At 38.8% G+C, this 12,778-nt stretch overlaps 1 protein-coding gene across 1 annotated transcript in view; it reads left to right on the top strand.

Moving 5' to 3' along the window:
* The window catches only part of PRMT3 (protein arginine methyltransferase 3), a 72,003-nt gene that overhangs the window by 37,826 nt on the left and 21,399 nt on the right, over positions 1-12,778 (top strand). The window contains exons 12-13 of the mRNA XM_064452863.1: positions 3,102-3,289; positions 6,562-6,648. Of these exons, the coding sequence (XP_064308933.1) occupies positions 3,102-3,289; positions 6,562-6,648 (275 nt within the window). The remainder of the gene's footprint in view (positions 1-3,101; positions 3,290-6,561; positions 6,649-12,778) is intronic.

Raw genomic sequence — 12,778 nt, 5'->3', positions numbered from 1 at the left:
GCTGTTACTTGCTCGAGTATAGATTTTTGCATACGCTGGAGCGCAGTGTGTTGTTAGTGAGGGGGGTGACATAGGTAAGGAGGGCATCATTCAAAACGTAATACTGCTTGCTTGTTCACGTCAAAATCATGATGGCATATACTTGGAATTATTTCTGTATATCCAGAGGATTGCTGCCTTACCCTTCAATGTCCTGAAGTTTGTGAGGCATTGCTAAGGGATGAAGGATTTCCCATCGTATTCTGTTCACCACGTGAGCTGTTACTAGTGACAGATGACTTCTGGGCACTGAGTCGAGAAGGACACAGATGGTCAAAACGATGAATCTGTGAGAGCACTGAGGAGTATGTGCTTTTGTCCAATCAGCATTTTGTTCATTTCACCTATGAGAAGGAATAATTATTAAATTATAAGCTTAATCAGGAAAAAAATGACAAGTCTGTCAGCATTGCACAGGGAACTGTTACAGGGTTGCAGAAGGAGCAGAGGATTTCCAGGAAGGTTGAGGATAATGGGGGAAATGGCAAATGCGATTTTAAGCAGATGCTTTTAAACACTTAAAAAAAAAAAAATCTACAGCCTTTAGATGATTTAGGCTGATATTTAGATAACATGCTTACATTTCCAGTCTAACTTCAGTATAGCACATGCTTCTGGACGTGGGTGGGTTTGTAAATTCGGAAGTTAATGTATTGCTGTAGTCTTTTGCCTGTGCCCTGTTGGTGGAACACCGATTCCTTTTTGTCAAGGCTGAACAGGCATTGTCTGCCTTTTTGTTGCTATTGATAGGCTAAACTAAAAATGCTGATTAGATTAGAGCATTAGTGTTTACATTTTTTTCTTGTTCTTAAGCACTTTGTAGAACCGATCATGAGTTCCACTGCTGATGTAAGGATTTGCTGTTGTGGATTAAGAGATCTGATAAAAACTGATTATGGTCCCACTCAAATATTTCACGCTTGATAGCCATGGTAAACTTTTTTCTGTTAACAGAATGTCCCAGAAGTGTGGGCCAATCCAAGGAAGGAAAGTTATAAAGTAGTTCATCAGGTTTTGCTGTGGTTTTAATTTTTGTTTGCTAGCGTATCCTGTAACTAGGGACTTTTAGTCTCTTTTCACGCCTCTTCTCACCATACCCCTGCATCCTAAGAGCATTACCCTGAAAAATACTCCCTCAAAGGCTGTAGTCGCTTGCTTTTGTTGTCTGTTTCACACTGGTTTTAATTTTTGGAGCATCAGCGGTGACTCTTAAAGGTTTGAATTGCTGGGAGGTAAAGCTGAATATGATGCAGTTGTCACACTAGTTAGTAAACAGCAATATGAAAGCTGTGAGAAATGGAAATCCCTTATTGATGGCTCCAGAAACTACTTGCAAACACTCCTACCACCAGATGTTGTGGTTTGTTGTTTTTGTTGGTTTTTTTACGTATGTGACAGCTGTCAGGTGTGCTGGAACCAAATGATTTGTTTCAGACAAGACAGTTTGAACGCCTTCCTGTTTTGATTTTCATGAAACTGTCTTTTTACTGCTGGAGTTAATTGTAGGCTGGTCCTCGCAAAACTTGCTGCTTTGAGTTCCTCATCTGAGAAGTAGGGATGCTGATAGCTTACCAATGGGATTCCAGTTTAAGCCTTCTGATATTTATTTTGTTTTAAACAGAAAGTGAGAAAAACGGCAGGAGTTCATATCTTGTATAAACTAGTCATTCCAAATGTAGAGGTGGTTGCTGACTTTGTCTTCGTAATGGGAGGGGGAACCTTCTCAGAGAAGACTCTTCTTTATCATTAATATGTATAAGATTCTTTCCTTTAGGCTAAATCTACTCTCCCTATATAAAAGGTCTAATTTCAATTTGCTGTTTCTATCTTCAGCATTTTACAAAGCAAAAAATACTGCTTTTCTGGCTTGCCATGCTATGCCAGTGATTTCTGCATACGCACTTTGATAAGCTACAATTTCAAGCAGAGCTGAAGACAAAATTAATTTTACAGTTCATCAGATTGGGGAGGAAAAGAGAAACTTAGCTTCCGTAACGCTGCCACAGTCGAGTATCAATATAAAATAAAATAAAATAAGGTGTTTATTAGTAGGCATTTTGCTCTGAGGCCAGATCAAGAATTGAATATATGTGGCTTAAAAGGCTTTAAAACTCTAAAGACAAAACATGGGTATTTTTTTTTTGTGGAAAAACACCTAGCTAAATATAAATAGAGCTTCTCTTACTATTTGATAGTGCTATGGACAGCCATCATAGCAGCTGCTCTTTGCGTCTTTTCCAATCAGTAGTGGATAGAGAATGCCAAGAGATTGACTGGCTTTGCTGTAGGCAGTCAAGTTCAAAAGTTCAAAATAGTTCAAAAGGCAAACGCCAGTTTTCCACCTCTATTTGGAGAAGCTGTAAATAGGTACTTGTTCTGCAGATATCCTTAGGAGAAGGGAAAGCACAGATGTGAAGACAGTGTAAGAATGATAGCTGTCGTCCTACAACTGGCAGGGGAATTGATGAGGAAGTTCTGTCTGTTGGGTCACTTCTGTACTCTTTAGATGCAGATAGAAGAGTGGTTATTCTTTTCCAGTACCCAGAAATAATTTTTTAGGTTGTAAGGCAAGTACCAGCCAGAGCTGATAAGAACCAGGAATAAAACTCTTAAGTAAGAATATTTGCTCTTTTCTGGGAGTAAGGTCTTTTCACAGAGGTTTCTTGTTATTGCAAAGCCCTCACCTGAATTTTCCTTTGGGTGTCTGTCTACAGTTATTAGATACATTTTAGGTCCGTTTCTGTCTAGAAGCCAGAGTAGGATGTTCCAAATAATTTTTTCGGACATTAATTTTCCAGTCATTTCCTGGCAGTGGGATTCAACTACAAAGAGAGTTTGTCATGAACAGGAAATACTGTCACCAGAGCAGTGTGGGAAAATTAAATTCCAATGTCTACTCTCTTCTGTGGACAAATGGGACTCAGAAAAAGTGTCTTGTTCAAGAGCTGGAAAAGTTTTTATTCTTTTAAGATGTTAATCACATACAGAGGACTTTTTAAAATTTCTTTTCTCTTTATGCATGTCTAAAATAAAATGTCACTGATCTGTTTCTCTTGTTACAGTTTATCCTGACATTTGCACCATTAGTCTAGTAGCTGTTGGGGATATGAATAAACATGTGGACAAGCTACTTTTCTGGGAAGATGTGTATGGCTTTGACATGTCTTGCATGAAGAAGGCTGTAATTCCAGAAGCTGTTGTGGAGGTGCTGGATCCAAACACACTGATATCTACAGCCAGTGTCATTAAGGTACCATACTTCTTGAATTTTTAGTAGTCAGATTAGAAGTTTCCTTTTTTTTAATGGAGGAGGGGAAAAAATACCCACGCACATGCATACAAATTTTGGCATTTTCAAAATGATACAAATACAATAAGGTTCAAATGTACAAATACAATAAGACTCTAAGAATTGTACTAATTGCTGCTGTTTTACCAAGTTTGAGCTCTTAATAAAGTAATCTTCCCATGTTGAGATTTTTCTGTTCTACATTTTCTTTTACCCAAACCCAAATTTACTTGCATTTTAATAAGTTACAGGTTGAGTAACTGAAATTTAAACTACACAAAGAAACCCCAACCCTGGAATATAGAGTCTTTTCTTCTTTGTTTCCCTCTCCCCCTCAGTCAGCGTACTGACTTGCAGGGGGGCTCCTTGTCTATTTCTGTGTCAAGCTAGCTGGCTTTAAAGATCTTTCATTGGAGGATCACTCACTGTCACCCATAGCTTCATCCAACAGAACGACCATGTCTGACAAGGCAACAGTGCTCTCTGCAGTACTCGTTGGATTAATTTTATGTGTGCTTCTCTGTGTTGTCTTTTTTTATGGCAGCTTTGTGATGGGGAATAGCAGCAAAGCTGGTAGAGATTCATGAGAGAACACCTACATGACAAGATACAAGTCCAGAACACTGACTAGTTAGAAATTCTGGTGAACTTTAGTAATAATTTGATCAAATTGAGACTAGGACTATTAAAAACCAATTATTTTTTTGTCACAATGGTGTTCTAATTATTGTTCATATAGTTACTTTTCTAGTCTAAAACAAGGCAGTAATATTACTGCCCTTCAGTGGGAATTGCCTGTTTAGTGAAGAGGTAGTCTCTATTTAAATGCATTCCTATCCTATTTTATGTAGAAGAAAATGGGATTACATAATTCATCACTGAAGTTGACACCATACTGAGGGTAGTTCAGTCTCTTCCAGCATAGAAACTACTTGCTGTGGGCAGTTGTCGTCCTGCCCACAAAAGCCATAACAGGTGAGGTACAGTTTTGTTGTAAGTATATCCTGCTGCAAATTATTTAAGCTTTTCTTGCCTATAATTTTATTAAGGGGACATATAAAGGTATTTAGTATTTTAAATTGGCTATTCAAACGTAAGAAGTGCTGACACTGATATTTCTTTAACTTGAATAACTCTGTTGGCCTTCTTGTGCATCTCTACTTTCTTTTTTTACTTCAGCATTCTTTATTTATAGATGATAAAGTCATTACAGATGTGTCTTAGATTTTATTCCCTAAGCTTGCTGACTAGACTTCCTTTAGAGTCTGAAATAAAATTCCTAAGGTTACCTCTAAGTTGTGTGACTTGAGGCTTAGAGTGGTTTTTCCTTGAGTGTAAGGAGAGGGTAGAGTGATCAACTTGGTTCTTGAGGTATACTTCGTAGACCTGTTGTTTCAGGGAAGATAAATTCCACCCATAGTGAATGAATGTGCACAAAACAGAGGTTCTGAGATCACAAATCTGAGGCCGTAATTGTTAGCCATCTGACAGGTTTGATTGTGCAATGAGTGAGGCGTAGGTGCTTTCCTCACTTGGCATTTTTTAATAACATTTTGGATGTTCTGATTCAAGTGGAAGTGTAGCTGAATACTTCTTGCAAATAGGTCAAGTCTGGTATACAGAAAACGAGGAACATACAACGTGCTCTAAATTAACAGCTGCACGGGTGAGTTCTGCCAGATTGGTAGGCAAACAAATAAAACAGTATCTGGCAAGTGTGATAACAGTAGCTATAGTTAAACGTGGTCAATGCAGTCTATAACCTGCTGTTGTTTTAGAAGCAAAATGCTTTACTGGTAATAGTACGTGTCCCTTTGCAACATATACTGTCGTGAGCAGGCACCGCCCAGCTCGGGTATAGGTGCCTAGCCAATTTTGTCATCGTGCGGCATTTCTCATAATTGTTAAGCTTAGTGGTTTCATACCCATTTGTTCTCCGTAGCAATCATGGTTTTTAAAATAACCTGAAGTCAATGCATGAGATGCGTGAGCTCGTTTGCCGGAGTTACGGTATAAAGTAGTAAAATTAATGAGTTGGGCAACAGTGGCATTATAAGTAAATTGTTTTAATCAATAGCCATTCCACAAAACAAATGGATTATATTTTTGAGAGAAAGCTTAAAAATGTCCCAATTTATCATGTGATTATTACAGCAGATATTTTGGTGTGTTTGCTCAGATTAGCTGCTCCTTGTTTTGTATAGTTTATAATGTAACTTTTCAAGACGCAAAACATTCCCTAAAGAAAGACAAGGCTACATCAAAAAGTATTGGTTAATAATGTATATGACGTTTAACTTCAGCAGTATATGAGCGTTTTAACTGACTACCTAAACTAAAGAACTTCATACAGTAAAAAAATGTGGTGGGATTTTTATGAACAATTGAAAACTGAAGCTCATTGCTCTTGAAAAACTCTGATTTTAGATGTGTATATATAAATTTAAAAAATCAGAAATATTGACGTGCAAGTTGCAATTATATTTGGCAGTGTTATAACTGTTACCCTGGATGCCATTTTTCTGTGTTATTTTTAAAATAGCAAAGCAGTTCTCTGCCCCATGTGCTTTTTCTGCTCTGCTGTGTCACTCTGGTATCTCACATGCTGATAAGCCACACAGTTGTGCTGCCATTCAGAAGGACCTCCACAGGCTGGAGAAATGGGCCAGCGGGAGTCCTGTGCAGAGGGCTCGGGGCAACGCAGAATCCTGCGGCTGGGGGCGGAGGAATAACTTCACACACCAGTAGGGGCTGGGGCCTACTGGCTGGAAAGCAGCTCTGCAGAGAAGAATTTGGGGGTCCTGGTCAACACCAAGTTAACAAATGGGCAAATCAAAAAAGTCCAGTTTTAACCAATCTCGGTTTGATACTGTACTTTACAAGGAGTGAAACAGGTGACGACGCCTGTGAAAGCTGCTTCATCTCAGCAATGGACAGCAGTCATCAAGAGCAACTTTCTTGAAGAGAGTGAACCACTGTAGTAGCAGCATGGAACTAGGTAGTCAAAGCATGTGTTTATTTTGGCCTTTGGGGAATAGAGGTTTTTAGTTCTTCTGTCAGTGTCCAGGTGGGACTAGGTAGTTTTTAAGTCTCTTCCCATTTTTGGAGAGCTGAATTCCTGATCCCCTAGAAGAGTTTTATTGTGGGAGCAACCAAACAACCTTCATCCAAAGGAAGATCTTAATTTAAATTCAGCACTGTTACTGACAGAAATGTATTATTCCTTTCGACAGCATATTGACTGTAATACTGCATCCACTCCAGACTTAGAATTCTCTTCAGAATTCACCCTGACCATTACAGCAAGCACGAAGTGTACGGTAAGACAACTTCCTATATGGTTGGTATCGCATTGGGCTAACAGACAGGGCATTAATTAAGCTTCATTTATCATCAGTCCTTACCTTCAAACATTCATTTCTGCCGTAGAGAGGTGTCGAATGAGCCCTTTTTGTAAAGAGAGATGGGTGTAAAACTCCAGTAATAGTGTACAGCATAATACAGGTAGATGAGGAAGGGGCAGGGTAAGGAGCCTTACCACTGGGGTGGTTCTGTTTTGTTCTCTAGCCCACGCTCTGAAATAAGTTTTCTGTTCAGACACATTGTTACCACTGTGCTCAAGAATGACGCAGTCGTTACTCTCAGACGAGTTTTTCTGAGGGTAGGAAAAAGAGTGAAAAACAATAGATGTGGGAAAGGTAGACGGTAGCTCATATAATAAACATATAGCAGCTCGTGGCAAACATGCTTTCTCAAACAGGGAAGTTCATGAACTTCACATCTGAAGACTGAGGGGCAGGGGAAAAATAGCATTAGCATCTCAATCTGATAACCAGGGGGTTTACTGCATCTGCTTTATTTGTTGTATGCAAGTTAGTATTTTTACTTTATGTCAGTTAATATGACTTGTATTCAAAAGAACATTAATTCTAGGAAGGCTGTGGAATTTGATTGGAGGGGAGTTCAAATTACAGCAAACGCAAGCTTATTCATCTCAGTGTTACAGATTATGCTGCATTAAATTGGGTGAAGAACCTCCAGCAAATCTGAGACTGATCTCACTCAATGGAGGATTTTTTGTCTGTCAAACACCAGTCAATATGAAAAGACAGAAAAGAAAAAAAAGTCTTCAGTCTGAGCTTTAGAATTAAATGACAATTCAGTACTAGGGCACCTTTCAAACACTTCTTTGAAGTTGTGCCTAAGTTGTTTAGCATGAATTTAGATAAATACGCATTCATTTTGTGGCTGCTTTTCTTGGTTATTTAGTATCTTGTAGTTACGAGAAAACAGAGAGAAACACTGATTTTTGTATTAGTGAAAAATGTCCCCTATTTTTTTCTGCAATTTATGTTGTGTGTTTTGCATTTTGTCTTTGAAGTATAAGTCAAGGAAGATAGCTAAATATTTTCATTAAACATCCTTCATGTTAAGGGTGTGACTTCTGAAATAAAGATGTTATGAATATGTTTAAATCTTAAAAAAAATTTATGTATTCCAACATGAATATTTAGAAGTATTTAGATTAGAACCTATGCGAGGATAACGTTTTGATTTGACTTAAGATGCACAGCTTGCTTGCTTTGTTGGAATAGGGAAGAAAAGAATCGAAGCGAAAGACTTCTGTAGTGTTGCCATGAGGCAGGGCAGTTGGGATAGAGATGAGGTACAGATGAGGAAGTCTGGTGGTGCTTAGATTAATGCTTTAAACACTAAATTATAAACTAAGGGATGACCTGATTTTTACAGATTTTGTGATTGCAGTAATATGCTTCCACATTCAACATCAATTATGAATGCTGTCTACCAATTTATTAAATTTGACAAAATTTGTCAAATCAAATTTGACAAAAGTTTGTATTAGGCTCTGAGATCTGTAGTAAAACCAAAAATGTTTGTAGTCCTAGTGTGTTGTGGTACTTCTGCTGGGAGTTTCATGCTTAGCTTTAAGTCACAGCACATCACAGAATCCAGTCCACAGGGGTAATTGGTAGCTAATTTTTAATGTATTGTGCTAAGTCTGCTACGACTGGTGTACTTGGCTTTTGTGTGCCTGTATGAAGAAGAGATGCAGGCTTCCTCTGATACGGGTGCAGAGAATGTGTTGCTGTGTAATGTAAACACTTAAGCTGATAACAAAATCTTGGATATCTGTGTCAAGCAACGTAATACCTGGTTTTGGATGGATCTGCGTGTTAGTTCATGCTGCTGCATTTGACACCGCTTCTGCCGTATGACAGGATGCATAAGAACTTGTTGGTGTTACAAAGTGAAGCTTTCCCATGCATATAATTTAAAGCATTGTTATTAGTGTGAGTTAGTAGCTATGTACAAATACTTCATAATTATTTGTCAGTTATCTCCAAATTAAGTAACGACACAGTAACCTCTTGTTTTTCGTTAAATGGAGATCTATGTATTTTATTATGCATTCACAAAAAAAAAAAATCCCCTGTTTGTAGTTGTCATATAACCGTAGAATAATTCTAGTTGTCTCAGTTTGGCGTCAGCTTTGAGTTCAGAGCAAGATCCAGTGCAGCCCTGGGTTAACTTTCTTCATGTGGCCACTTCTGAATAACTAATTAGTTAAAAAGAAATCTTTACAAAATGTTGGTGATCTCTTTTGATGTTTGCGTAGAGTGAAATAGCTTGTTTTGTAAACATGGTTTTCCCTGGCACTAAACCTTTACAGAAACTTCATTTCTGTTCTATGGTATCATTGACATATAGATCAAGATGTACACCTGCATCTTATGACTTCCCGGGAGAAGGGGAGGGAAGTGGGGGAAAAGCAGTGTTTCTGAAATTTCGCAGTGAATGCAGGTTCTAAAAAATGATCAGAACTCTGTAAAGTATTCGGCACTTCATCATTTACGTTTATTGACACTTTGAGTGAAATTTCCACTCTTTCTATGATGGATTGTAGAAGTTTAGTTGGAGGTTGACAGTTCATCCATCATATCAGGCTGCCTAACCTTGCAGTAAATGAACAATAAAAGTCCATTATTTATATTGAGAATTTTAGAGGAGATGCTTTAAGATTGCAATTTGTCCTCTGAAAACAACATTTTATGTTTTTCTTGTTTGCATCCGTGTTTTATTGTTCTACTGGCTTTTCATTTTTTGCAAAAAAGAGAAAGCTGCTTATATTTCCCAGAATCTAGCTTTTTGTACTTGTCCGTACTGATTTTTGCATTTTTAAAAATATGAACATTGTAAAATATTTTTGCTTTATTTACAAACAAAAAATTCACAAAAATAGACATTTGGAAATCCATCCTTATATGCTTGTATATATCAGGGTTAGCTCACAACCTGAAGTTCATTTCAAAGCAGCTTTTCCTCACTCCTTTCTGTGCCATAAAAGCAGGAAAACAGATTTGGTTGTCTTATTCCTAGTGTTGCCATCAACAGCAAAGCGAACTTCAGACCGGTGCTACCATCAGAATGAGAACTTGCTCCGTTAAGTGGTCTGTCTTGAAAAACCAAACAAGTGGGAAGCTTAGGTGCACGGTGACATGGTAGTTGTTTCGTGGAGCCTATGGCAGATCAGCTACTAGGTAGCGCTGTGTCGTCGGGTTGTGGGAGCGGGTTTCCAGGCACCGCGTGGGTGCAGAGGAGTATACGGCAGACGGTCTTGCATGGAAACGTGTCAGCAGCATGGAACACACGGCTGCTGTTGCAGAACTTGTTTCTGCAGAAGCTTCGCACTGATGGGAAGTAATTTAGCAAGTACGCAGAGAAAAGGGTTGTGGCCTCGTCTAGTTGGAGTATGAAACATAATTGTTGAAGAGCTAAACCTCTCAGCTGACAACTCTGGAGGCATAAGCCTTGTTGGGGTCTGTTGCATCCTCCCATCAACCTGTTGGCATGTCTGTGGTAATGGGACCGTAAGTTGTAAAAGCTGACAGGAATCAGAGCTGTAATGCGGTCTTTTTACCAACTCATTGCCACATCTGCTGTGATTGTAAGTTGGAACACCCCCAGGACCCCTCAGGCAGGAGAGGCTGCACTTCTCATTTCTGTGGCAAGATGTTAAATACCTCTAAAATCTGACCTTAGTTTTTCCTCACTCCTTTTTTGTTTTCTTTCCCTTTAGTAGATTCTCTTTGAAACTCTATGTTTATTTTCAGCCTCAGCAGAGAAGTTAACCTTTTTTTTTTTTTATTTTCCCTGTACTTTATTTCTGTTCTTCGAATTTGTTGTGGTAAACACTTCTGGGAGGATTTCATAAAGGCTGTGGAAAAGCTTCACCTAGGAGACAGTTAGGAACAGCTGCTTTTTCTCTTCTTTGGCTGGAGGGAAGCACAAGATGATTAGCTTCTCAAGCCTAATGCTGACCTTTGGGACTTGCCACCCACCTCTTCCTCATCCTTTGATTTTATTTTTTAATTTTTTTTTTCCCTTGTAGTGGTTCAGCCCAAGTCAGCAACTAAACACCACGCAGCCGCTCGCTCACTCCCCCCACCCCTGTGGGATGGGGCAGAGAATCGGAACAGCAAAAGCAAAAAAAAATCTTGTAGGTTGAGATAAGAACAGTTTAATGACTAGAATAAAATAGTAATGATTGATTATGATAATAATAACAATAATGATATTATAATAAAAGGGAAAAAGCCAGAAACACAAGTGATACAACCGCTCATCACCCGCGGACCGACGTTGCTGGTCCCTGAGCCGCGATTGCTGCCTCCCTCCCCCGGCCAGCCCCTCCCAGGTAACACACTGGGCATGATGTTACATGACATGGAATATCCCTTTGGCCAGTTTGAATCCGCTCCCTTAGCTGTGCCCCCTCCCCTCCCGGCTTCTTGTGCCCCCGGCAGAGCACGGGAAGCTGGAAAAGCCCTTGACTAGTACAAGCGCTGCCCAGCAACAACTAAACCATCGGTGTGTTATCAACATTGTTTTCATACTAAGTCCAAAGCCCAGCACTGTGCCAGCTAGGGTGAAGAAAATTAACTCTATCACAGCTAAAACCATGACATTCCTCCACTTTGCTTTGTCACGTTTTACTACAAATCTTTTGCTTCTCGAAAACTGATAATGCAAGTGCTGAAATAGATATTTCTCTTCTTTCTAGATATTATCACTGCTGTTGCTGTTTCAAGGCCTTCTTGCTGATCTCTTGGCTAATTATCTGGTTGTATGATAGTGCCACTTAATTGTACTAGAGGTTGTTTGAAAGCGGTGCAGTTCAGTAGGCAGTAGGCTAACTGTTTACTGTTTTTAGGTAAATGGACTAAGGACATCAATGCTCAGACTTGGTGATGAGCTTGTGTGAAACAGAAAAGCGAAGCAGTTCCCAAAATCTAAACGCATAGAATTAACTGGCACATACCTGATTTGTCTGTCCTTCTACCTATAAGTTAATTTAAATTACTCTCATACTTCTGTATGACAAAAAAAAACCCAACCAAACCACAAACCCCTAGCAGTGTATTAAGTCATGGTGGTAACAGAGCAGCCTGATACCTCTCTGTAGGTGCATCCTAAGTATATTGCAGGTGATCCTGTAATGCATTTATTGAGTCATATCCCTAAAAAAAATGCTTAATGCTCTAAACAGGTCTTTCTTCCAGGTGTTCAAGCAATTAAATAAGTCCTCAAGAAAAAAAATTCCTGCTGAACTTGAGAAGTATGGAGAGATTGAGCAAACCCAAACATTTTAAATGTGACTGTAGGTGGTGCTTAGTCTTTCAGAAGTTATTGGAGGGAGGGTGTCAAGGTTTTTTCAGAGCACGTATTTTCTTTCTGTTGATTTTTCATTTATTCTTCCTGTGCTTTACCACAAAGTAGTATCTTCTGGCATTAAGTTTGTTTATTGTTATTTTAGCTTTCAAAGGTTGAAAATTTTCAAAGGATGAAATTGTTTCAAAGCACTTTTAGTGCAAGTTGACTTGATTTCAGTCTTACAAAGATAATGGCCAAAAATAAATTTAATTAGCCTGCAAAAGTGCATTTTCCTAGTAAAGAGCCATGGTTTGTCACTGCTGATTTTAATGAGACATCTGGCTAATATCAGTTAGTTAGATGCTGCTAGGAAGATATTCCATTAATTGTATTCTAAGTTGATCACTGTGTGAGCTTTTGAGATAAAATATAATGGTGATTACCCTCAGTGTAGAAATCAATTGACAAACTTTCTCTTTTGTTAGCGAGCATTTCCCCTGTGAGTCCATCAAGGTTGATCTTTCCTAGCGGAATAACAATATCCCCTGGGAGGAAAATGGCAGTATCTCTTCATTGCTCCCAGGAGATCTTGCCAAAGAGCAGGGGATGTGTATAGAAAGTGGGAGGGAGGAAGGGGGTGAAAGAAGGATAATGAACCAGAGGACGTGACTGATGTATTAAAACCTTTAGAAGGAAAAAGGAAGTTGAGTTCACTGGAGAAAATTATTTTGACTAAGGAAAAAATCTTTGCTTGTTAAAATCTTCATAAATGTTAGA

This window comes from Phalacrocorax carbo, chromosome 5 (assembly GCF_963921805.1).
Source record: "Phalacrocorax carbo chromosome 5, bPhaCar2.1, whole genome shotgun sequence".
Taxonomy (NCBI): domain Eukaryota; kingdom Metazoa; phylum Chordata; class Aves; order Suliformes; family Phalacrocoracidae; genus Phalacrocorax; species Phalacrocorax carbo.
Note: the sequence above shows the minus strand (reverse complement) of the source record. Positions and strands in the feature narration are given on the sequence as shown.